General features: G+C 50.3%; 1 protein-coding gene and 1 long non-coding RNA gene across 2 annotated transcripts in view; both read right to left on the bottom strand.

Moving 5' to 3' along the window:
• The window catches only part of kiaa0930, a 67,404-nt gene extending 41,915 nt beyond the window's left edge, over positions 1-25,489 (bottom strand). The window contains exons 1-2 of the mRNA XM_052504669.1: positions 25,330-25,489; positions 24,825-25,213 (exon numbers count right to left, since the gene is read on the bottom strand). Of these exons, the coding sequence (XP_052360629.1) occupies positions 24,825-24,969 (145 nt within the window). The 5' untranslated portion in view covers positions 24,970-25,213; positions 25,330-25,489. The remainder of the gene's footprint in view (positions 1-24,824; positions 25,214-25,329) is intronic.
• Positions 2,640-5,044, bottom strand: LOC127920671 (uncharacterized). The gene is made up of 3 exons (XR_008106883.1): positions 4,386-5,044; positions 3,802-3,990; positions 2,640-3,420 (listed from the first exon to the last, which is right to left on the bottom strand). It is a non-coding gene; the product is annotated as an uncharacterized LOC127920671 (long non-coding RNA).
• Positions 25,490-26,206: the final 717 nt, after the last annotated feature.

Below are 26,206 nucleotides of genomic sequence, written 5' to 3'. Positions count from 1 at the left end.
TTCAGGAAGTACTCACACCCTTCAGGAAGTACTCACACCCTTCAGGAAGTACTCACACCCTTCAGGAAGTACTCACACCCTTCAGGAAGTGCTCACACCCTTCAGGAAGTGCTCACACCCTTCAGGAAGTACTCACACCCTTCAGGAAGTACTCACACCCTTCAGGAAGTACTCACACCCTTCAGGAAGTACTCACACCCTTCAGGAAGTACTCACACCCTTCAGGAAGTACTCACACCCTTCAGGAAGTACTCACACCCTTCAGGAAGTACTCACACCCTTCAGGAAGTACTCACACCCTTCAGGAAGTACTCACACCTTCAGGAAGTACTCACACCCTTCAGGAAGTACTCACACCCTTCAGGAAGTACTCACACCCTTCAGGAAGTACTCACACCCTTCAGGAAGTACTCACACCCTTCAGGAAGTACTCACACCCTTCAGGAAGTGCTCACACCCTTCAGGAAGTACTCACACCCTTCAGGAAGTACTCACACCCTTCAGGAAGTACTCACACCCTTCAGGAAGTACTCACACCCTTCAGGAAGTACTCACACCCTTCAGGAAGTACTCACACCCTTCAGGAAGTACTCACACCCTTCAGGAAGTACTCACACCCTTCAGGAAGTACTCACACCCTTCAGGAAGTACTCACACCCTTCAGGAAGTACTCACACCCTTCAGGAAGTGCTCACACCCTTCAGGAAGTGCTCACACCCTTCAGGAAGTGCTCACACCCTTCAGGAAGTACTCACACCCTTCAGGAAGTGCTCACACCCTTCAGGAAGTGCTCACACCCTTCAGGAAGTGCTCACACCCTTCAGGAAGTACTCACACCCTTCAGGAAGTACTCACACCCTTCAGGAAGTACTCACACCCTTCAGGAAGTACTCACACCCTTCAGGAAGTGCTCACACCCTTCAGGAAGTACTCACACCCTTCAGGAAGTACTCACACCCTTCAGGAAGTACTCACACCCTTCAGGAAGTACTCACACCCTTCAGGAAGTACTCACACCCTTCAGGAAGTACTCACACCCTTCAGACATTTTAAATGGATCACATGGACATTTTTATTTGGTCACTGATCTTCATACTCCACGACGCCAAAGTGGAATTTAGTTTTTAGATTATTTTTTTTTTTAATACAAATGAATTCATAATGAAAAGGCTGAAATATCTTCAGTCGATAAGTATTCAACCCCTTTTGTTATGGTAAGGAGCCTAAATCAGTTCAGGAGTCAAAATGTTGCTTAACAAGTCACATAATAAGTTGCATGGATTCACTCTGTGTGCAATAATAATGTTTAACATGATGTTTAAATGACGACCTCGTCTCTGTACCCCCACACATACAATTATCTGTGAGGTCCCTCATCTCTGTACCCCCACACATACAATTATCTGTGAGGTCCCTCATCTCTGTACCCCCACACATACAATTATCTGTGAGGTCCCTCGTCTCTGTACCCCCACACATACAATTATCTGTGAGGTCCCTCATCTCTGTACCCCCACACATACAATTATCTGTGAGGTCCCTCGTCTCTGTACCCCCACACATACAATTATCTGTGAGGTCCCTCATCTCTGTACCCCCACACATACAATTATCTGTGAGGTCCCTCGTCTCTGTACCCCCACACATACAATTATCTGTGAGGTCCCTCATCTCTGTACCCCCACACATACAATTATCTGTAAGGTCCCTCATCTCTGTACCCCCACACATACAATTATCTGTGAGGTCCCTCATCTCTGTACCCCCACACATACAATTATCTGTAAGGTCCCTCATCTCTGTACCCCCACACATACAATTATCTGTGAGGTCCCTCATCTCTGTACCCCCACACATACAATTATCTGTGAGGTCCCTCATCTCTGTACCCCCACACATACAATTATCTGTGAGGTCCCTCGTCTCTGTACCCCCACACATACAATTATCTGTGAGGTCCCTCATCTCTGTACCCCCACACATACAATTATCTGTGAGGTCCCTCGGTCGAGGAGAGAATTTCAAAACACAGATTCAACCACAAAGACCAGGGAGGTTTTATGTTGCAAAGAAGGGCACCTATTGGTAGATGGGTAAAAAATCAAATAAAAAGCAGATATTGAATATCTGTTAGAGCATGGTGTAGTTACTACACTATGGATGGTGTATCAATACACCCAGTCACTACAACGATACAGGCATCCTTAACTCAGTTGCCGGAGAGGAAAGAAACCGCTCAGGGATTTCACCATGAGGCCAATGGTGACTTTAAAACAGTTACAGAGTGTAATGTCTGTGATAGTAAACTGAGGATGGATTAACATTGTAGTTACTCCACAATAGTAATCTATAAAACAGAATGGAAAGAAAGATGCCTGCACAGAATAACAAATATTCCAAAACATGCTTCCTGTTTACAACAAGACACTAAAGTAAAACTGCAAAAGAAATTGGCAAAGCAATTAACTTTCTGTCCTGAATACAACGTGTTATGTTTGGGGCAAATCCAATACAACACTGAGCACTACTCTCCATATTGTCTAGTTTAGTGGTGGCTGGATCATGTTATGGCTGAACACAGGCAAAATCCTAGAGAAACCCTGGTTCAGTCTGCTTTCCACCAGACACTGGGAGATGAATTCCCCTTTTCAGCAGGACAATAACCTGGTTCAGTCTGCTTTCCACCAGACACTGGGAGATGAATTCACCTTTCAGCAGGACAATAACCTGGTTCAGTCTGCTTTCCATCAGACACTGGGAGATGAATTCACCTTTCAGCAGGACAATAACCTGGTTCAGTCTGCTTTCCACCAGACACTGGGAGATGAATTCACCTTTCAGCAGGACAATAACCTGGTTCAGTCTGCTTTCCACCAGAGACTGGGAGATGAATTCACCTTTCAACAGGACAATAACCTGGTTCAGTCTGCTTTCCACCAGACACTGGGAGATGAATTCACCTTTCAGCAGGACAATAACCTGGTTCAGTCTGCTTTCCACCAGACACTGGGAGATGAATTCACCTTTCAGCAGGACAATAACCTGGTTCAGTCTGCTTTCCATCAGACACTGGGAGATGAATTCACCTTTCAGCAGGACAATAACCTGGTTCAGTCTGCTTTCCATCAGACACTGGGAGATGAATTCACCTTTCAGCAGGACAATAACCTGGTTCAGTCTGCTTTCCACCAGACACTGGGAGATGAATTCACCTTTCAGCAGGACAATAACCTGGTTCAGTCTGCTTTCCACCAGACACTGGGAGATGAATTCACCTTTCAGCAGGACAATAACCTGGTTCAGTCTGCTTTCCATCAGACACTGGGAGATGAATTCACCTTTCAGCAGGACAATAACCTGGTTCAGTCTGCTTCCCACCAGACACTGGGAGATGAATTCACCTTTCAGCAGGACAATAACCTGGTTCAGTCTGCTTTCCACCAGACACTGGGAGATGAATTCCCCTTTTCAGCAGGACAATAACCTGGTTCAGTCTGCTTTCCACCAGACACTGGGAGATGAATTCCCCTTTTCAGCAGGACAATAACCTGGTTCAGTCTGCTTTCCACCAGACACTGGGAGATGAATTCACCTTTTCAGCAGGACAATAACCTGGTTCAGTCTGCTTTCCATCAGACACTGGGAGATGAATTCACCTTTCAGCAGGACAATAACCTGGTTCAGTCTGCTTTCCACCAGACACTGGGAGATGAATTCACCTTTCAGCAGGACAATAACCTGGTTCAGTCTGCTTTCCACCAGAGACTGGGAGATGAATTCACCTTTCAGCAGGACAATAACCTGGTTCAGTCTGCTTTCCACCAGACACTGGGAGATGAATTCACCTTTCAGCAGGACAATAACCTGGTTCAGTCTGCTTTCCACCAGACACTGGGAGATGAATTCACCTTTCAGCAGGACAATAACCTGGTTCAGTCTGCTTTCCACCAGACACTGGGAGATGAATTCACCTTTCAGCAGGACAATAACCTGGTTCAGTCTGCGTTCCACCAGACACTGGGAGATGAATTCCCCTTTTCAGCAGGACAATAACCTGGTTCAGTCTGCTTTCCACCAGACACTGGGAGATGAATTCACCTTTCAGCAGGACAATAACCTGGTTCAGTCTGCTTTCCACCAGACACTGGGAGATTAATTCACCTTTCAGCAGGACAATAACCTGGTTCAGTCTGCTTTCCACCAGAGACTGGGAGATGAATTCACCTTTCAGCAGGACAAGAAAGACCACAGCTTAGAACCTGGTTCAGTCTGCTTTCCACCAGACACTGGGAGATGAATGAACCTTTCAGCAGGACAATAACCTGGTTCAGTCTGCTTTCCACCAGACACTGGGAGATGAAGTCACCTTTCAGCAGGACAATAACCTGGTTCAGTCTGCTTTCCACCAGACACTGGGAGATGAATTCCCCTTTTCAGCAGGACAATAACCTGGTTCAGTCTGCTTTCCACCAGACACTGGGAGATGAATTCACCTTTCAGCAGGACAATAACCTGGTTCAGTCTGCTTTCCACCAGAGACTGGGAGATGAATTCACCTTTCAGCAGGACAATAACCTGGTTCAGTCTGCTTCCCACCAGACACTGGGAGATGAATTCACCTTTCAGCAGGACAATAACCTAAAACCTCTACGGCAAGATCTGAACATGTCTGTCCAGCAATGATCAACAACCATCTTGACAGAGCTTGAAGAATTTAAAAAATAATTGCAAATATTGTACAATCCAGGTTTGCAAAGCTCTTAGAGACGTACCCAAAAAGACTCACAGCTCTTAGAGACTTACCCAGAAAGACTCACAGCTCTTAGAGACGTACCCAGAAAGACTCACAGCTCTTAGAGACTTACCCAGAAAGACTCACAGCTCTTAGAGACTTACCCAGAAAGACTCGCAGCTCTTAGAGACTTACCCAGAAAGACTCACAGCTGTAATCACTATTAGAGACTTACCCAGAAAGACTCACAGCTGTAATCACTATTAGAGACTTACCCAGAAAGACTCACGGCTGTAATCACTATTAGAGACTTACCCAGAAAGACTCACAGCTGTAATCACTATTAGAGACTTACCCAGAAAGACTCACAGCTGTAATCACTATTAGAGACTTACCCAGAAAGACTCACAGCTGTAATCACTATTAGAGACTTACCCAGAAAGACTCACCGCTGTAATCACTGCTAAAGGTGATTCTAACGTATCGACTCAGGGGGATAAATAATTATCTAATCAAGATATACAAGTGCTTTACAAATATGTTAGAATTTGTTAAGCACTTTGACAGCGCAATTTGTGTAGATCGTTGACAACAAAATGACAACAGAATCCATTTTAATCCCACTTCCACGACAAAATGACAACAGAATCCATTTTAATCCCACTTCCACAACAAAATGACAACAGAATCCATTTTAATCCCACTTCCACAACAAAATGACAACAGAATCCATTTTAATCCCACTTCCACAACAAAATGACAACAGAATCCATTTTAATCCCACTTCCACAACAAAATGACAACAGAATCCATTTTAATCCCACTTCCACAACAAAATGACAACAGAATCCATTTTAATCCCACTTCCACAACAAAATGACAACAGAATCCATTTTAATCCCACTTCCACAACAAAATGACAACAGAATCCATTTTAATCCCACTTCCACAACAAAATGACAACAGAATCCATTTTAATCCCACTTCCACAACAAAATGACAACAGAATCCATTTTAATCCCACTTCCACAACAAAATGACAACAGAATCCATTTTAATCCCACTTCCACAACAAAATGACAACAGAATCCATTTTAATCCCACTTCCACAACAAAATGTGGAAAAAGTCCAGGAGTGTGAATAGTTCCTGAAGGCTCTGTATATTGTCCACTACTTTTGACCAGAGCCCATAGACTCAGTAGTTTCCATTCCATGTAGTTTCACTGGTGCACTATATAGGCAATAGGGCTACCATTTCGGAGACAGACAGGGTTCTTCTCTAATGGAAGGAAGCAGCTTCTGACACAAAATGGCCATTCAGTTTAAACTGCTCATTCAGAGAAACACATTCCTCCATGCCATTTCATTACAGTGAGATTCAATTCAGTGTAACTCAATCTACTGAAGCACTGTCTGGCTTTGATTGCTTCAATTTTGGAAATTCATTATTATTGACAAATAACATGGTGTCAAAAAGATGGCATTTGGTTATAATAACTTGTATTTATGTGTGTACATTATTCAAAGAAAATCTCCTGAACTCTTAATGCTGACACCATAAATGCTGAAACTGAAGCCTTTGTTCCTCTCAGACGAGTCTAGTTTCTACAGACAGAACGAAAGGGAACTGAAATACATTTCCTGATCCTGATTTTTAAAATTTTTTATTCTACCTTTATTTAACGAGGCAAGTCAGTTAAGAACAAACGATTACATTTACAATGGTGGGCCTCCCCGGACAACACAGAGCCAAATGGTGGGCCTCCCGGACAACACAGAGCCAATGGTGGGCCTCCCCCGGCCAACCAATGAAAACACTGAGCCAATGGTGGGTCTAATATATATATATATATATATATATATATATATATATATATATATATATATATATATATATGTATATATGCCATTTAGCTGACGCTTTTATCCAAAGCGACTTACAGTCATGTGTGCATACATTCTACGTATGGGTGGTCCCGGGTCTCCCCGGCCAAACCCGGACGACACTGAGCCAATGGTGAGCCTCCCCAGCCAACACTGAGCCAATGGTGGGCCTCCCCGGCCAACACAGAGCCAATGGTGGGCCTCCCCCGGCCAACACAGAGCCAATGGTGGGCCTCCCCGGCCAACACAGAGCCAATGGTGAGCCTCCCCGGCCAACCAATGACAACACTGAGCCAATGGTGGGCCTCCCCCGGCCAACCAATGACAACACTGAGCCAATGGTGGGTCTCCCGGCCAAACCCGGACGACACTGAGCCAATGGTGGGCCTCCCCGGCCAACACTGAGCCAATCGTGGGCCTCCCCGGCCAACACAGAGCCAATCGTGGGCCTCCCCCGGCCAACACAGAGCCAATCGTGGGCCTCCCCCGGCCAACACAGAGCCAATGGTGGGCCTCCCCGGCCAACACAGGGCCAATGGTGGGCCGCCCCCGGCCAACACAGAGCCAATGGTGGGCCTCCCCGGCCGACACAGAGCCAATGGTGGGCCTCCCCGGCCAACACAGAGCCAATGGTGGGCCTCCCCGGACGACACAGAGCCAATGGTGGGCCTCCCCGGACGACACTGAGCCAATGGTGGGCCTCCCCGGACGACACTGAGCCAATGGTGGGCCTCCCCGGACGACACTGAGCCAATGGTGGGCCTCCCCGGACGACACTGAGCCAATGGTGCGCCGCCCTATGGGACTCCCAATCACGGTCGCTTGCGATTCAGCCTGGATTGGAACCAGGGCATCTGCCTCTAGTACTGAGATGCAGTGCCTTAGACCGCTGAACCAGGGTCTGTAGTGACTCCTCTAGTACTGAGATGCAGTGCCTTAGACCGCTGAACCAGGGTCTGTAGTGATGCCTCTAGTACTGAGATGCAGTGCCTTAGACCGCTGAACCAGGGTCTGTAGTGATGCCTCTAGTACTGAGATGCAGTGCCTTAGACCGCTGAACCAGGGTCTGTAGTGACGCCTCTAGTACTGAGATGCAGTGCCTTAGACCTCTGAACCAGGGTCTGTAGTGACGCCTCTAGTACTGAGATGCAGTGTCTTAGACCTCTGAACCAGGGTCTGTAGTGACGCCTCTAGTACTGAGATGCAGTGCCTTAGACCGCTGAACCAGGGCCTGTAGTGACGCCTCTAGTATTGAGATGCAGTGCCTTAGACCGCTGAACCAGGGTCTGTAGTGACGCCTCTAGTACTGAGATGCAGTGCCTTAGACCGCTGCGCCACCCGGGAGCCCCAACACACACAATCTGACAGCGCTGCTGAACATTCCCCACCAGAGTACAGAATGCAGCCAGCATATCACATCTACCTGGGAGGCTGAGCAAACAGACACTTCAGCAGTTATATGAAACCTCCTGCCAAGCGGACACTGCTTCCAGGAAATCTCCTCATCAACAACTTCTCCCCTGACAGAGACTCAGGCTACTGAGGATAGTCACACACACACACACACACAGGCTAGTCACACACACACACAGGCTAGTCACACACACACACACACACACACACACACACACACACACACAACACACACACACACACACACACACACACCAGCCAGTCACCAGTGACCAGTGACCACGACTCACCCACCACCTGACTGCTTCCATGAGCAACAAGAGCTCACGGGTCTTGCCTCCCGAGTGGCGCAGTGCTTGCGGTGTCACTACAGCCCGGGTTCGATCCCAGGCTGTGTTACAGCCGGCCGTGACCGGGAGATCTATGAAGCGACGCACAATTGGCCCAGCTTCGTACAGGTTAGGGGAGGGTTTGGCCCAGCTTCGTACGGGTTAGGGGAGGGTTTGGCCCAGCTTCGTACGGGTTAGGGAGGGTTTGGCCCAGCTTCGTACGGGTTAGGGAGGGTTTGGCCCAGCTCCGTACGGGTTAGGGGAGGGTTTGGCCCAGCGTCGTCCGGGTTAGGGGAGGGTTTGGCCCAGCGTCGTCCGGGTTAGGGGAGGGTTTGGCCCAGCGTCGTCCGGGTTAGGGGAGGGTTTGGCCCAGCGTCGTCCGGGTTAGGGGAGGTTTGGCCCAGCGTCGTCCGGGTTAGGGAGGGTTTGGCCCGGCGTCGTCCGGGTTAGGGGAGGGTTTGGCCCGGCGTCGTCCAGGTTAGAAGGTTTGGCCCAGCGTTGTCCAGGTTAGGGGAGGGTTTGACCGGCCAGGATATGCTTGTCGCATCGCGCTCTAGCGACTCCTTGTGGCGGGCCGGGCACCTGCAAGCTGACCTCGTCATTGGATGGTGTTTCCTCCGACACATTGGTGCGGCTGACAGTGTTTCCTCCGACACATTGGTGCGGCTGGTTTCCAGGTGAAGCGAACAGCGTGTCAAGAAGCAGTGTGGCTTGGCAGGGTCGTGTATCGGAGGACGCACGGCTCTCGACCTCCGCATCTCCAGAGTCCGTAGGGGAGTTGCAGCGAGGGGACAAGACTAACTACCAGATATCACCAGATTGTGGGCAAAAGGGGTAAAAGGTTTTTAAATGTATATATTTCTCACGGTCTCACTTCAGAACACTTGTCCATAAACATCAAAACTCGATGGTTAAGTTCAGGCATTCATTTTGACTGTTTATGGTTAGGGTTAAGGTTTGGAAGAGTCTCCCCAACCACAACACCTAGCTAACCAGCCGAGGGCCCCCGCACCCCATCCACAAAACCTAGCCTACCAGCCGAGGTCCCACCCCACCCCATCCACAACACCTAGCTAACCAGCCGAGGGCCCCCCACCCCATCCACAACACCTAGCTAACCAGCCGAGGGCCCACCCCACCCCATCCACAACACCTAGCTAACCAGCCGAGGGCCCCCTCCACAACACCTAGCTAACCAGCCGAGGGCCCACCCCATCCACAACACCTAGCTAACCAGCCGAGGGCCGCCCCCCACCCCCACCACAACACCTAGCTAACCAGCCGAGGGCCGCCCCCCACCCCAACCACAACACCTAGCTAACCAGCCGAGGGCCCCCCACCACAACCACAACACCTAGCTAACCAGCCGAGGGCCCCCCCATCCACAACACCTAGCTAACCAGCCGAGGGCCCCCATCCACAACACCAAGCTAACCAGCCAAGCCCCCCTCAGGAAAGTCAGGAAGTGAAACACTGAGCTTTAACGTCGCTGGGTAATAGAGCGTGGAGAGAGAAAGTGTGTAGAGACCCTGCCATCCCTCGTTGTCACAACAGAACCTCTACCCTGCCATCCCTCGTTGTCCCAACAGAACCTCTACCCTGCCATCCCTTGTTGTGTCACAACAGAACCTCTACCCTGCCATCCCTTGTTGTGTCACAACAGAACCTCTACCCTGCCATCCCTTGTTGTCATAACAGAACCTCTACCCTGCAATCCCTTGTTGTCATAACAGAACCTCTACCCTGCCATCCCTCGTTGTCCCAACAGAACCTCTACCCTGCCATCCCTTGTTGTGTCACAACAGAACCTCTACCCTGCCATCCCTTGTTGTCTCACAACAGAACCTCTACCCTGCCATCCCTTGTTGTCATAACAGAACCTCTACCCTGCCATCCCTCGTTGTCACAACAGAACCTCTACCCTGCCATCCCTTGTTGTGTCACAACAGAACCTCTACCCTGCCATCCCTCGTTGTCACAACAGAACCTCTACCCTGCCATCCCTTGTTGTGTCACAACAGAACCTCTACCCTGCCATCCCTCGTTGTCCCAACAGAACCTCTACCCTGCCATCCCTTGTTGTGTCACAACAGAACCTCTACCCTGCCATCCCTCGTTGTCACAACAGAACCTCTACCCTGCCATCTCTTGTTGTCTCACAACAGAACCTCTACCCTGCCATCCCTTGTTGTCATAACAGAACCTCTACCCTGCCATCCCTCGTTGTCACAACAGAACCTCTACCCTGCCATCCCTTGTTGTGTCACAACAGAACCTCTACCCTGCCATCCCTTGTTGTGTCACAACAGAACCTCTACCCTGCCATCCCTCGTTGTCACAACAGAACCTCTACCCTGCCATCCCTCGTTGTGTCACAACAGAACCTCTACCCTGCCATCCCTCGTTGTCCCAACAGAACCTCTACCCTGCCATCCCTTGTTGTGTCACAACAGAACCTCTACCCTGCCATCCCTCGTTGTCACAACAGAACCTCTACCCTGCCATCCCTTGTTGTCTCACAACAGAACCTCTACCCTGCCATCCCTTGTTGTCATAACAGAACCTCTACCCTGCCATCCCTCGTTGTCACAACAGAACCTCTACCCTGCCATCCCTCGTTGTGTCACAACAGAACCTCTACCCTGCCATCCCTCGTTGTCACAACAGAACCTCTACCCTGCCATCCCTTGTTGTGTCACAACAGAACCTCTACCCTGCCATCCCTCGTTGTCCCAACAGAACCTCTACCCTGCCATCCCTTGTTGGGTCACAACAGAACCTCTACCCTGCCATCCCTTGTTGTGTCACAACAGAACCTCTACCCTGCCATCCCTTGTTGTGTCACAACAGAACCTCTACCCTGCCATCCCTTGTTGTGTCACAACAGAACCTCTACCCTGCCATCCCTTGTTGTGTCACAACAGAACCTCTACCCTGCCATCCCTTGTTGTGTCACAACAGAACCTCTACCCTGCCATCCCTTGTTGTGTCACAACAGAACCTCTACCCTGCCATCCCTTGTTGTGTCACAACAGAACCTCTACCCTGCCATCCCTTGTTGTCACAACAGAACCTCTACCCTGCCATCCCTCGTTGTCACAACAGAACCTCTACCCTGCCATCCCTTGTTGTGTCACAACAGAACCTCTACCCTGCCATCCCTTGTTGTGTCACAACAGAACCTCTACCCTGCCATCCCTTGTTGTCACAACAGAACCTCTACCCTGCCATCCCTCGTTGTCACAACAGAACCTCTACCCTGCCATCCCTCGTTGTCACACAACAGAACCTCTACCCTGCCATCCCTCGTTGTGTCACAACAGAACCTCTACCCTGCCATCCCTTGTTGTGTCACAACAGAACCTCTACCCTGCCATCCCTTGTTGTCACAACAGAACCTCTACCCTGCCATCCCTCGTTGTCACAACAGAACCTCTACCCTGCCATCCCTTGTTGTGTCACAACAGAACCTCTACCCTGCCATCCCTCGTTGTGTCACAACAGAACCTCTACCCTGCCATCCCTCGTTGTGTCACAACAGAACCTCTACCCTGCCATCCCTCGTTGTCTCACAACAGAACCTCTACCCTGCCATCCCTCGTTATCACAACAGAATCTCTACCCTGCCATCCCTTGTTGTCACAACAGAACCTCTACCCTGCCATCCCTCGTTGTGTCACAACAGAACCTCTACCCTGCCATCCCTTGTTGTCACAACAGAACCTCTACCCTGCCATCCCTCGTTGTGTCACAACAGAACCTCTACCCTGCCATCCCTTGTTGTCACAACAGAATCTCTACCCTGCCATCCCTCGTTGTCACAACAGAACCTCTACCCTGCCATCCCTCGTTGTCACAACAGAACCTCTACCCTGCCATCCCTCGTTGTCACAACAGAACCTCTACCCTGCCATCCCTTGTTGTCACAACAGAACCTCTACAACTCTTTCCCCCTGATGCTGATTGGAGGAGAGAATCACCACAGAGGTTGTTCATCACTGTGTGGCTCAGGCTCCGTGCCAAATGGCACCCTGTTCTTATCTAGAGCAAGGAGAGGAAGTGAGACGAGGTAGGAGAGAATAGGGTGTCATGTTGGGACACAGCCCCGTGTCTCATCCTGAGCCTGGAGGAGGACAGAGGAGGACTCTGATTCCAGATCAATACCTCTCTTCCACACCAGAGGAACACAAGACTGGCTGGAAGTGACAGACACACTGCTGTCTGGCAGATAGTGAGACAATCCTGGAGACGACTGATGAGTTTGTCCTTGTCCTGCAGTGTTGTCCTCTGTTCTCCCCTCTATATCTGGCCCGTCATGAAAAACAAGGAGGGAGAGGAGTGGGAGAGAGAGAGGGGGTCCAGGATGCTGACAGCAGCAGGATTTGACCACTGATTTGTCCTCTGGACTCAACCATGAGCTCACCGTTTCTCCCTTCACAGCCTTCTCCACTCCCCTTACTACACAGGGAAGGGAGAGGTGAGTCGGAAGGGAGGAGAGGGAGAGAGAGAGAGGGAAGGTGAGGGGTAGGGAGGGGGAGAGAGAGAGTATGAGGAGGGAGGGAGGAGAGAGAGGGGGAAGGTGAGAGGTAGGGAGGGGGAGAGAGAGAGAGTGTGAGGAGGGAGGGAGGGAGGGAGGAGAGAGAGGGAGAAGGTGAGAGGTGTGGAGGGAGAGAGAAGGGGAGAGAGAGTGAGGAGAGGGGGAGGGAGAGGAGTGGGGAGAGAGGGGGAGGGGAGGTGAGAAGGGAGGAGAGGGGGAGAGAGAGAGAAGCGAAAGGAGCAGGGCCTGTTTTCTACAACGTGGTGCAACACAGACACAGATACAAGAAGCCTCTTACCTAGAACAGTAGCCTTATGGAGCCTGGTCTAGAGTAGTACCACTATATAGGGAATAGGGCCCTGTGGCTACTGGGAGGCTAGTTGGTGGATGTAGAGCGAGTGGCTACCGGGAGGCTAGTTGGTGGATGTAGAGCGAGTGGCTACCGGGAGGCTAGTTGGTGGATGTAGAGGGAGTGGCTACCGGGAGGCTAGTTGGTGGATGTAGAGCGAGTGGCTACCGGGAGGCTAGTTGGTGGATGTAGAGCGAGTGGCTACCGGGAGGCTAGTTGGTGGATGTAGAGCGAGTGGCTACCGGGAGGCTAGTTGGTGGATGTAGAGCGAGTGGCTACCGGGAGGCTAGTTGGTGGATGTAGAGCGAGTGGCTAGTTGGTGGATGTAGAGGGAGTGGCTACTGGGAGGCTAATTGGTGGATGCAGAGCGAGTGGCTAGTTGGTGGATGTAGAGCGAGTGGCTACTGGAAGGTTAGTTGGTGGATGCAGAGCGAGTGGCTACCGGGAGGCTAGTTGGTGGATGTAGAGCGAGTGGCTACCGGGAGGCTAGTTGGTGGATGTAGAGCGAGTGGCTACTGGGAGGCTAGTTGGTGGATGTAGAGCGAGTGGCTAGTTGGTGGATGTAGAGCGAGTGGCTAGTTGGTGGATGTAGAGCGAGTGGCTACTGGGAGGCTAGTTGGTGGATGTAGAGCGAGTGGCTACTGGTAGGCTAGTTGGTGGATGTAGAGCGAGTGGCTACTGGGAGGCTAGTTTGTGGATGCAGAGCGAGTGGCTAGTTGGTGGATGCAGAGCGAGTGGCTAGTTGGTGGATGTAGAGCCAGTGGCTACCGGGAGGCTAGTTGGTGGATGTAGAGCCAGTGGCTACTGGGAGGCTAGTTGGTGGATGTAGAGCGAGTGGCTACTGGGAGGCTAGTTGGTGGATGTAGAGCGAGTGGCTACTGGAAGGTTAGTTGGTGGATGTAGAGCGAGTGGCTACCGGGAGGCTAGTTGGTGGATGTAGAGAGAGTGGCTAGTTGGTGGATGCAGAGCGAGTGGCTACCGGGAGGCTAGTTGGTGGATGTAGAGCGAGTGGCTACCGGGAGGCTAGTTGGTGGATGTAGAGCGAGTGGCTACTGGGGGGCTAGTTGGTGGATGTAGAGCGAGTGGCTACCGGGAGGCTAATTGGTGGATGCAGAGCGAGTGGCTAGTTGGTGGATGTAGAGCGAGTGGCTACTGGAAGGTTAGTTGGTGGATGCAGAGCGAGTGGCTACCGGGAGGCTAGTTGGTGGATGTAGAGGGAGTGGCTACCGGGAGGCTAGTTGGTGGATGTAGAGCGAGTGGCTACCGGGAGGCTAGTTGGTGGATGTAGAGCGAGTGGCTACCGGGAGGCTAGTTGGTGGATGTAGAGCGAGTGGCTACCGGGAGGCTAGTTGGTGGATGTAGAGCGAGTGGCTACTGGAAGGTTAGTTGGTGGATGTAGAGCGAGTGGCTACCGGGAGGCTAGTTGGTGGATGTAGAGAGAGTGGCTAGTTGGTGGATGCAGAGCGAGTGGCTACCGGGAGGCTAGTTGGTGGATGTAGAGCGAGTGGCTACCGGGAGGCTAGTTGGTGGATGTAGAGCGAGTGGCTACCGGGAGGCTAGTTGGTGGATGTAGAGCGAGTGGCTACTGGGGGCTAGTTGGTGGATGTAGAGCGAGTGGCTACCGGGAGGCTAGTTGGTGGATGTAGAGCGAGTGGCTAGTTGGTGGATGTAGAGGGAGTGGCTACTGGGAGGCTAATTGGTGGATGCAGAGCGAGTGGCTAGTTGGTGGATGTAGAGCGAGTGGCTACTGGAAGGTTAGTTGGTGGATGCAGAGCGAGTGGCTACCGGGAGGCTAGTTGGTGGATGTAGAGCGAGTGGCTACTGGGAGGCTAATTGGTGGATGCAGAGCGAGTGGCTAGTTGGTGGATGTAGAGCGAGTGGCTACTGGAAGGTTAGTTGGTGGATGCAGAGCGAGTGGCTACCGGGAGGCTAGTTGGTGGATGTAGAGCGAGTGGCTACCGGGAGGCTAGTTGGTGGATGTAGAGCGAGTGGCTACCGGGAGGCTAGTTGGTGGATGTAGAGCGAGTGGCTACCGGGAGGCTAGTTGGTGGATGTAGAGCGAGTGGCTACTGGGAGGCTAGTTGGTGGATGTAGAGCGAGTGGCTAGTTGGTGGATGTAGAGCGAGTGGCTAGTTGGTGGATGTAGAGCGAGTGGCTACTGGGAGGCTAGTTGGTGGATGTAGAGCGAGTGGCTACTGGTAGGCTAGTTGGTGGATGTAGAGCGAGTGGCTACTGGTAGGCTAGTTGGTGGATGTAGAGCGAGTGGCTACTGGGAGGCTAGTTTGTGGATGCAGAGCGAGTGGCTAGTTGGTGGATGCAGAGCGAGTGGCTAGTTGGTGGATGTAGAGCCAGTGGCTACCGGGAGGCTAGTTGGTGGATGTAGAGCCAGTGGCTACTGGGAGGCTAGTTGGTGGATGTAGAGCGAGTGGCTACTGGGAGGCTAGTTGGTGGATGTAGAGCGAGTGGCTACTGGAAGGTTAGTTGGTGGATGTAGAGCGAGTGGCTACCGGGAGGCTAGTTGGTGGATGTAGAGAGAGTGGCTAGTTGGTGGATGCAGAGCGAGTGGCTACCGGGAGGCTAGTTGGTGGATGTAGAGCGAGTGGCTACCGGGAGGCTAGTTGGTGGATGTAGAGCGAGTGGCTACTGGGGGGCTAGTTGGTGGATGTAGAGCGAGTGGCTACCGGGAGGCTAATTGGTGGATGCAGAGCGAGTGGCTAGTTGGTGGATGTAGAGCGAGTGGCTACTGGAAGGTTAGTTGGTGGATGCAGAGCGAGTGGCTACCGGGAGGCTAGTTGGTGGATGTAGAGGGAGTGGCTACCGGGAGGCTAGTTGGTGGATGTAGAGCGAGTGGCTACCGGGAGGCTAGTTGGTGGATGTAGAGCGAGTGGCTACCGGGAGGCTAGTTGGTGGATGTAGAGCGAGTGGCTACCGGGAGGCTAGTTGGTGGATGTAGAGCGAGTGGCTACTGGAAGGTTAGTTGGTGGATGTAGAGCGAGTGGCTACCGGGAGGCTAGTTGGTGGATGTAGAGAGTGGCTAGTTGGTGGATGCAGAGCGAGTGGCTACCGGGAGGCTAGTTGGTGGATGTAGAGCGAGTGGCTACCGGGAGGCTAGTTGGTGGATGTAGAGCGAGTGGCTACCGGGAGGCTAGTTGGTGGATGTAGAGCGAGTGGCTACTGGGGGGCTAGTTGGTGGATGTAGAGCGAGTGGCTACCGGGAGGCTAGTTGGTGGATGTAGAGCGAGTGGCTAGTTGGTGGATGTAGAGGGAGTGGCTACTGGGAGGCTAATTGGTGGATGCAGAGCGAGTGGCTAGTTGGTGGATGTAGAGCGAGTGGCTACTGGAAGGTTAGTTGGTGGATGCAGAGCGAGTGGCTACCGGGAGGCTAGTTGGTGGATGTAGAGCGAGTGGCTACCGGGAGGCTAGTTGGTGGATGTAGAGCGAGTGGCTACCGGGAGGCTAGTTGGTGGATGTAGAGCGAGTGGCTACCGGGAGGCTAGTTGGTGGATGTAGAGCGAGTGGCTACTGGGAGGCTAGTTGGTGGATGTAGAGCGAGTGGCTAGTTGGTGGATGTAGAGCGAGTGGCTAGTTGGTGGATGTAGAGCGAGTGGCTACTGGGAGGCTAGTTGGTGGATGTAGAGCGAGTGGCTACTGGTAGGCTAGTTGGTGGATGTAGAGCGAGTGGCTACTGGGAGGCTAGTTTGTGGATGCAGAGCGAGTGGCTAGTTGGTGGATGCAGAGCGAGTGGCTAGTTGGTGGATGTAGAGCCAGTGGCTACCGGGAGGCTAGTTGGTGGATGTAGCGCCAGTGGCTACTGGGAGGCTAGTTGGTGGATGTAGAGCCAGTGGCTACTGGGAGGCTAGTTGGTGGATGTAGAGCCAGTGGCTACTGGGAGGCTAGTTGGTGGATGTAGAGCCAGTGGCTACTGGGAGGCTAGTTGGTGGATGTAGAGCGAGTGGCTACTGGGAGGCTAGTTGGTGGACACCTTATTAAAGTACGACAGACCACAGATTCACCCTGCACACCCTTATTGTCAAAGAAACAAATCAAAACGTGGGGTGAGACGGGACGCAGCTTAATCCCCCACCCTCTTCAACACACACACACACACACACACACACACACACGTTTAATTCTACAACCACCTAAAAGGAAGCGATTCCCAAACCTTCCTTAACAAAGCCAACCCCTACAGCGAGAAGAACCTGACCACTGTGACTGACCCAAAATGAAGGAAAGCTTTGACTATGTACAGACTCAGTGAGCATAGCCTTGCTATTGAGAAAGGCCGCCGTAGGCAGACATGGCTCTCAAGAGAAGACAGGCTATGTGCTCACTGCCCACAAAATGAGGTGGAAACTGAGCTGCACTTCCTAACCTCCTGCCCAATGTATGACCATATTAGAGAGACATATTTCCCCCAGATCACACAGATCCACAAAGAATTATAAAACAAAACCGATCTTGATAAACTCCCATATCTACTGGGTGAAATACCACAGTGTGCCATCACAGCAGCAAGATTTGTGACCTGTTGCCACGAGAAAAGGGCAACCAGTGAAGAACAAACACCATTGTAAATACAACCCATATTTATGCTTATTTATTTTCCCTTTTGTACTTTAACCATTTGCACATCGTCACAACACTGTGTGTGTGTGTGTATATATATATATATATATATATAATATGACATTTGAAATGTCCCTATTTAAACTTCTTTTTTTTTTTTATGTGAGTGAAAAGTTTCACTTTTGTTTATTATGTATTTCACTTGCTTTGTCAATGTAAACAGAAGTTTCCCATGCCAATAAAGCCCTTACATTGAGAGTCTGGATGCAAGGAGGTCTGTGGTTGATGTCAGGAGAGAGAGAGAGAGAGTCTCGGTGCTGTGTGTCGACTTATCATCAGTCAGTCTGCTTGATGCAGACTGACTGTAGAGACTCATGAACCCATGTGGCAACAAACAGACAAACATCTTGATAACTGTGTAAATCTCTCTCGGACAAGGTGACTTTAATCAATCATATTTCCTGGTCTGTGGTGTTTAATGACGAACAACCAGACGCTGCACATCGCAGTTACTAATAAGCATCGCTTATTAGGGTTCTGCACTACTCCTAGTGCCCATCACCAGGCAGGGCCACAGTGTCTCCCCCACCCCCCCATCTGTTCTGCACTACTCCTAGTGCCCATCACCAGGCAGGGCCACAGTGTCTCCCCCCACCCCCCCATCTGTTCTGCACTACTCCTAGTGCCCATCACCAGGCAGGGCCACAGTGTCTCCCCCACCCCCATCTGTTCTGCACTACTCCTAGTGCCCATCACCAGGCAGGGCCACAGTGTACCCCCACCCCCATCTGTTCTGCACTACTCCTAGTGCCCATCACCAGGCAGGGCCACAGTGTCTCCCCCACCCCCATCTGTTCTGCACTACTCCTAGTGCCCATCACCAGGCAGGGCCACAGTGTCTCTCCCCCATCTGTTCTGCACTACTCCTAGTGCCCATCACCAGGCAGGGCCACAGTGTCTCCCCACCCCCCCATCTGTTCTGCACTACTCCTAGTGCCCATCACCAGGCAGGGCCACAGTGTCTCCCCCACCCCCCCATCTGTTCTGCACTACTCCTAGTGCCCATCACCAGGCAGGGCCACAGTGTCTCCCCCACCCCCCATCTGTTCTGCACTACTCCTAGTGCCCATCACCAGGCAGGGCCACAGTGTCCCCCCCACCCCCCCATCTGTTCTGCACTACTCCTAGTGCCCATCACCAGGCAGGGCCACAGTGTCCCCCCCCCCCCATCTGTTCTGCACTACTCCTAGTGCCCATCACCAGGCAGGGCCACAGTGTCTCCCCCACCCCCCCATCTGTTCTGCACTACTCCTAGTGCCCATCACCAGGCAGGGCCACAGTGTCTCCCCCACCCCACCATCTGTTCTGCACTACTCCTAGTGCCCATCACCAGGCAGGGCCACAGTGTCTCCCCCACCCCCCCATCTGTTCTGCACTACTCCTAGTGCCCATCACCAGGCAGGGCCACAGTGTCCCCCCCCACCCCCCATCTCAGTCTCCAGTATATATGCTGCAAAAGTCTATGTGCTGGGGGGCGAGGGTCAGTCTTATCTGGTGTCCTGTGTGATCTTCGATATGCTCCCTCTAATTCTCCCACCTCTCTCCCTCTCCCATTCAGAAGGACCTGAGCCCTAAGACCCTCCCTCATGACTACCTGGTCTGATGACTCCTGGCTGTCCCCAGTCTCCAGTCCACCTGGTTGTGCTGCTGATCCAGTCTCTGCTGTTCTGCCTGCGGCTACGGAGCCTTGACCTGTTCACCAGATGTACTACCTTGTCCCGGACACTGGCTATTCATACTGCCGTTCAAACTAGTCATTATATTTTAAAATGTCCATCCATCCTAATCCTTCAGTGATAACAGTAGCGCTCTGTGGTGACATCATATTGACACGAGGAGACCCGGCGCTCTGTGGTGACATCATATTGACACGAGGAGACCCAGCGCTCTGCGGTGACATCATATTGACACGAGGAGACCCAGCGCTCTGTGGTGACATCATATTGACACGAGGAGACCCGGCGCTCTGTGGTGACATCATATTGACACGAGGAGACCCAGCGCTCTGCGGTGACGTCATATTGACACGAGGAGACCCAGCGCTCTGTGGTGACATCATATTGACACGAGACCCGGCGCTCTGTGGTGACATCATACTGACACGAGACCCAACGCTCTGCGGTGACATCATATTGACACGAGACCCGGCGCTCTGCGGTGACATCATATTGACACGAGACCCAGCGCTCTGCGGTGACATCATATTGACACGAGACCCAGCGCTCTGCGGTGACATCATATTGACACGAGGAGACCCAGCGCTCTGTGGTGACATCATATTGACACGAGGGAGACCCAGCGCTCTGTGGTGACATCATATTGACACGAGGAGACCCGGCGCTCTGCGGTGACATCATATTGACACGAGGCCCAGCGCTCTGCGGTGACATCATATTGACACGAGGCCCAGCGCTCTGCGGTGACATCATATTGACACGAGACTCAGCGCTCTGCGGTGACATCATATTGACACGAGACCCAGCGCTCTGCGGTGACATCATATTGACACGAGGAGACCCAGCGCTCTGCGGTGACATCATATTGACACGAGACCCGGCGCTCTGCGGCGACGTCATACCGAGACCAGAATACAGATGACACGTCCCTGACAGAACAATACCACCACTGAGAGACAAACAAACGCTTCAAATCACCACGTTTCTCGTGTCGAATGCAGATTAGTGTTCTGAGGTTATCCCTCAGATTACGCTGTTGAACCAAAAGGACTTTTTGTAGACGAGCCTAGAGGTTGCAGTCACATTCACCTTGACACTCAGAGATAATCCGGGCTTCAGTCCACATTGGGCTACCAGAGAGACTATATTTAGATGGTCATAGGGGGGCAGGTAACCTAGTGGTTAGAGAGTTGGGCCAGTAACCCGAAAGGTTGCTGAATCGATCGAATCCCCGAGTTGACATGGAAAAAAATCTGTCGTTCTGCCCCCTGAACAAGGCAGTTAACCCACTGTTCCCAGACCAGTTAACCCACTGTTCCCAGACCAGTTAACCCACTGTTCCCAGACCAGTTAACCCACTGTTCCCAGACCAGTTAACCCACTGTTCCCAGACCAGTTAACCCACTGTTCCCAGACCAGTTAACCCACTGTTCCCAGACCAGTTAACCCACTGTTCCCAGACCAGTTAACCCACTGTTCCCAGACCAGTTAACCCACTGTTCCCAGACCAGTTAACCCACTGTTCCTAGACCAGTTAACCCACTGTTCCTAGACCAGTTAACCCACTGTTCCCAGACCAGTTAACCCACTGTTCCCAGACCAGTTAACCCACTGTTCCTAGACCGTCATTGTAAATTAGAATTTGTTCTTAACTGACTTGCCTAGTTAAATAAAATGTTAAATAAATAAAAAATACTGTACCCTCAGTATTCACAGTACTGACGGTAGAACACACCTGCTGCTCATTACCTGCTGCTCATTACCTGCTGCTCATTACCTGCTGCTCATTACCTGCTGCTCATTTTTACAGGAATGTGTCATCTTGAACAGCACCACATGGATGTTCCTAAGAACAGCCCGTAGCCGTGGTATATCGGCCATATACCACACCCCCCTCGTGCCTCATCGCCAACTAAAGACCCGTTGACGAGCGTGGCGTGTAACCACTAGGAGGCAAACGGAAACCGAGGTACTGAAACGTCGAGGGACCGACCTGAAATTGTGCAACGTTTCCCCCGCGATGTGCACTAATGAACACACCCGTTTTGTTTCCACACCAGCTGCTGTCTGGTTGCTTTTTTTAAAAAATTACGATTTGGGTTCATTTTTATTCATGAATAACCTCGCCGGAGCTCATCTCTAAGGGTTTTTCATATGATAATGAGCCTTTAGGCAGGTGTGCAGCTGTGGGTGACATTACAATGAGACTCTTTCAGGAGGCAGCGATGGTACAGAAACATTGAGAAGAAAGAAAATACAGTTACTGATGTTGTTTCTATCCATGAGCCAAGTTCCCTACGGTTGCTGTGGTATCGCCTGAAACATCAATATTTAAAATGTTTCTATCATGTGGTTTTCAAAAAGGTCCAAAAATAACTTCCTGGTGCCAAAGTTGAACAGCCAGATATCAAGTCTGGTGGCCTGGGGATCAATAATATATCAAAATATAGAATCACCCCCTTCTCCTGGCTGGGGACAAGTCTGGTGGCCTGGGGATCAATAATATATCAAAATATAAAATCCCCCCTTCTCTGGCTGGGAACAAGTCTGGTGGCCTGGAGATCCAATAATATATCAAAATATAGAATCCCCCTTCTCCTGGCTGGGGACAAGTCTGGTGGCCTGGGGATCCAATAATATATCAAAATATAGAATCACCCCCTTCTCCTGGCTGGGAACAAGTCTGGTGGCCTGGGGATCAATAATATTCACATGGATATCACAATGTTGTACAACACTATAGCCGACTGTTTAGAACCAATGAGGCCACCTCATTCCTCAAAGTCCATTGGTCAGTGCACTATGATACACAGACAGCCTTGTCTAGAGCCATGAAACGTCAATATTAGTTTCAGAGACTGGATAGAGGTAGCTACAGTGTTATGCTGTAGCTAGTTTTAGAGACTGGATAGAGGTAGCTACAGTGTTATGCTGTAGCTAGTTTCAGAGACTGGATAGCGGTAGCTACAGTGTTATGCTGTAGCTAGTTTCAGAGACTGGATAGAGGTAGCTACAGTGTTATGCTGTAGCTAGTTTCAGAGACTGGATAGAGGTAGCTACAGTGTTATGCTGTAGCTAGTTTCAGAGACTGGATAGAGGTAGCTACAGTGTTATGCTGTAGCTAGTTTCAGAGACTGGATAGAGGTAGCTACAGTGTTAAAATGCTGTAGCTAGTTTCAGAGACTGGATAGAGGTAGCTACAGTGTTATGCTGTAGCTAGTTTCAGAGACTGGATAGAGGTAGCTACAGTGTTATGCTGTAGCTAGTTTCAGAGACTGGATAGAGGTAGCTACAGTGTTATGCTGTAGCTAGTTTCAGAGACTGGATAGAGGTAGCTACAGTGTTATGCTGTAGCTAGTTTCAGAGACTGGATAGAGGTAGCTACAGTGTTATGCTGTAGCTAGTTTCAGAGACTGGATAGAGGTAGCTACAGTGTTATGCTGTAGCTACAGTGTTATGATGTAGCTACAGTGTTATGTTGTAGCTAGTTTCAGAGACTGGATAGAGGAAGCTACAGTGTTATGCTGTAGCTAGTTTCAGAGACTGGATAGAGGTAGCTACAGTGTTATGCTGTAGCTAGTTTCAGAGACTGGATAGAGGTAGCTACAGTGTGATGCTGTAGCTAGTTTCAGAGACTGGATAGAGGTAGCTACAGTGTTATGCTGTAGCTAGTTTCAGAGACTGGATAGAGGTAGCTACAGTGTTATGCTGTAGCTAGTTTCAGAACTGGATAGAGGTAGCTACAGTGTTATGCTGTAGCTAGTTTCAGAGACTGGATAGAGGTAGCTACAGTGTTATGCTGTAGCTAGTTTCAGAGACTGGATAGAGGTAGCTACAGTGTTATGCTGTAGCTAGTTTCAAGACTGGATAGAGGTAGCTACAGTGTTATGCTGTAGCTAGTTTCAGAGACTGGTTAGAGGTAGCTACAGTGTTATGATGTAGCTAGTTTCAGAGACTGGATAGAGGAAGCTACAGTGTTATGCTGTAGCTAGTTTCAGAGACTGGATAGAGGTAGCTACAGTGTTATGATGTAGCTAGTTTCAGAAACTGGATAGAGGTAGCTACAGTGTTATGCTGTAGCTAGTTTCAGAGACTGGATAGAGGTAGCTACAGTGAACGATTTTACTGAGTTACAGTTCATATAAGGAAAATCAGTCGATTGAAATGAATAAATGAGGCCCTCGTCTATGGATTTCACATGACCGGGCAGGGGGGGATAGGCTCATCCACTTAGGAGCTAGGCCCACCCATTGGGGAGCCAGGCCAAGCCAATCAGAATGAGTTCCAGAATGAGTTCTTCCCCCACAAAAGGACTTTATTACAGACAGAAATATTCCTCAGCACCCCCCCACCTTAGACGATCCAGCAGGTGAAGAAGCCGGATGTGGAGGTCCTGGGCTGGCGTGGTTACACGTGGTCTGTGGTTGCGATACCGGTTGGACACACTGCCAAATTCTCTAAAATGACTTTGGAGGCGGCTTATGGTAGAGAAATTAACATTGAATTATTTGGCAACAGCTCTGGTGGACATTCCTGCAGTCAGCATGCCAATTGCACGCTCCCTCAAAAATGTAGATATCGGTGGCATTGTGTTGTTTGACAAAACTGCACATTTGAGTGGCCTTTTATTATCCCCAGCACAAGGTGCACCTGCGTAATGTTCATGCTGTTAATTAATTCCTTTATATGCCACACCAGTCAGGTGGATGGAATATCTTGGTAACAGGAGAAATGCTCACTAACAGGAATGTAAACTAAGTTGTGCACAACATGTGAGAAACGTTTTGTGCTGTCTGGAACATTTCTGGGATCTGTCATTTCAGCTCATTAAAACAAGGGACCAACACTTTACATGTCGCATCCCCAGAACACCTGTGGGTAAGGATCACCGGGGAAGAAGTGTAGTTCCTCAACCGGATCTGTGCTAAACTGCTCCAGTAAGTGTCTTTACAATAGAAAGATTCTCTCGCGCTGATATTCCAGCAACCGTTTCGCAAGCGATGATCGACGTTTCTAAAACGTTAAAACAGTCGGAATTTGTAGGCTGGTTCACAAGCAACCAACCGGGGGGAAATATAGGTTTGACTGCTTTAAACTCTACAGATAATAACAAGGGTTTGAGAGTTTGTCCCTTACAAATTACAGTCACAAAGTCACATAACCGGATGAGCATGAAGCGTGTAACCAAACAAGCTATTTGTTGGTGATATTGCAAGACGCGATAAACCACCAATCTAATCAATTCAACAGTGCACATTGTAAACCTCTACTCACCAAGTCCACTCGTTTCTTGTCTGACAGTAAGACGGTTCCGTTCGTCGGCTATCGCCTTCAACATCTCTTGTAGAGAATGATCCGGTTCTCCGTTCTCCTCCTCCACCGGTCCGACCTTCTTACAAACACTGGGAGAGGATGCCATTCCCAGCCCGGGCTCATGACAGTCCTACCACGGTAGATCCACCCGACCGACCGGGAGAAAGACAGAGGCGGTGGGGACACCGGGCCGTGTCTCCACTAAAGACACCCACGGATAATCCACGGGATTAATTCCAGACGGTATTTACCAATAACACGGTCCCCTTGTCTGGTCACCGCTGAGTGTTAAAGCCTCTGAGAAGGAGACTTCCGTCTGGATCAGCTGGGGAGGAACGCTCTCACACTTCCTGGATATTATGCAGAACAACAGAGAACATTTAAAGGAAAAGTGACCATTTTACGTCGATTTCTCATAAATTGATATTTTGGGTGAACATTTCCATTCTAGCAAACAGTCAAATACCAGATACGTTGTAACAAATCAAATGTATGTATGTCTCCGAGATCCGTTTCTCGCGTGTGGATCAGCCGGACAAGCCTATGATGTTTCCGTTGGTCTCGAGCTGACGGGGAGAGGAGAGGGGAGGCGGGGCAGTGGATATTCGGTGCGAGCTCCCGGTGATCTCCGAAGATGACGGAATTGGTACGAGACGTTTTTTCCCTCCGTTTTCAGGATTCCTCCAAGTTCTAGATGCACTTATTTATAAGGGTGTTTATTTTATTTTTTTCCAGACAATCAACAACTGTCAATTGCAGCACAGCCAGTACAGTAGGCTACAAACCCATCTGTCTGTTTTCTAATGTCATAATTTATATCTAGGCCTACTACTGCACACGCCAAGGCATCATCACACACAGCCTGATCATGTCAATAGTTCATGTCAATCATGCCAATCTTCTATAAATAGCCTGGTTCCGCGTTTATCGCACGATATGATGAAGAATGGCCGATAAAAATCATGTTGTAGATTGACTCAATTATTAATGTGAGACCATAGAGAATGCTAGAGGCCTCTAGTAGTGTCCAAAAGGCGATTTTTGGCATGGGCAGCGACATTAAAGGTTTTCACCATGCTTCTGACAGTTGAAAGTAGTCAATTGGTTGAGGATTCCTATTGGTTGTAGCCTCAATGGAGTTTCCCATGTTGTCACAGACGCTATAATGACACCGGTATAAAGAGGAGTCCTCTATCTATCTCTATGTGAGAGACGGAGCGACCATCGCTCCCAGCTCATCTCATGTTCTGTAGGCTCTCTGCCGTTTCCAGCTTGTCATTGGCCCATGGCTCGCAGTGGCTGTAAAAGTGTCTCCGAGTCGCTGGCATCGAACAGCCAATCAT

This window comes from Oncorhynchus keta, unplaced genomic scaffold, assembly GCF_023373465.1.
Source record: "Oncorhynchus keta strain PuntledgeMale-10-30-2019 unplaced genomic scaffold, Oket_V2 Un_contig_2021_pilon_pilon, whole genome shotgun sequence".
Taxonomy (NCBI): domain Eukaryota; kingdom Metazoa; phylum Chordata; class Actinopteri; order Salmoniformes; family Salmonidae; genus Oncorhynchus; species Oncorhynchus keta.
The sequence above is the reverse complement of the archived record's forward strand: the minus strand, read 5'-3'. Positions and strand labels throughout refer to the sequence as shown.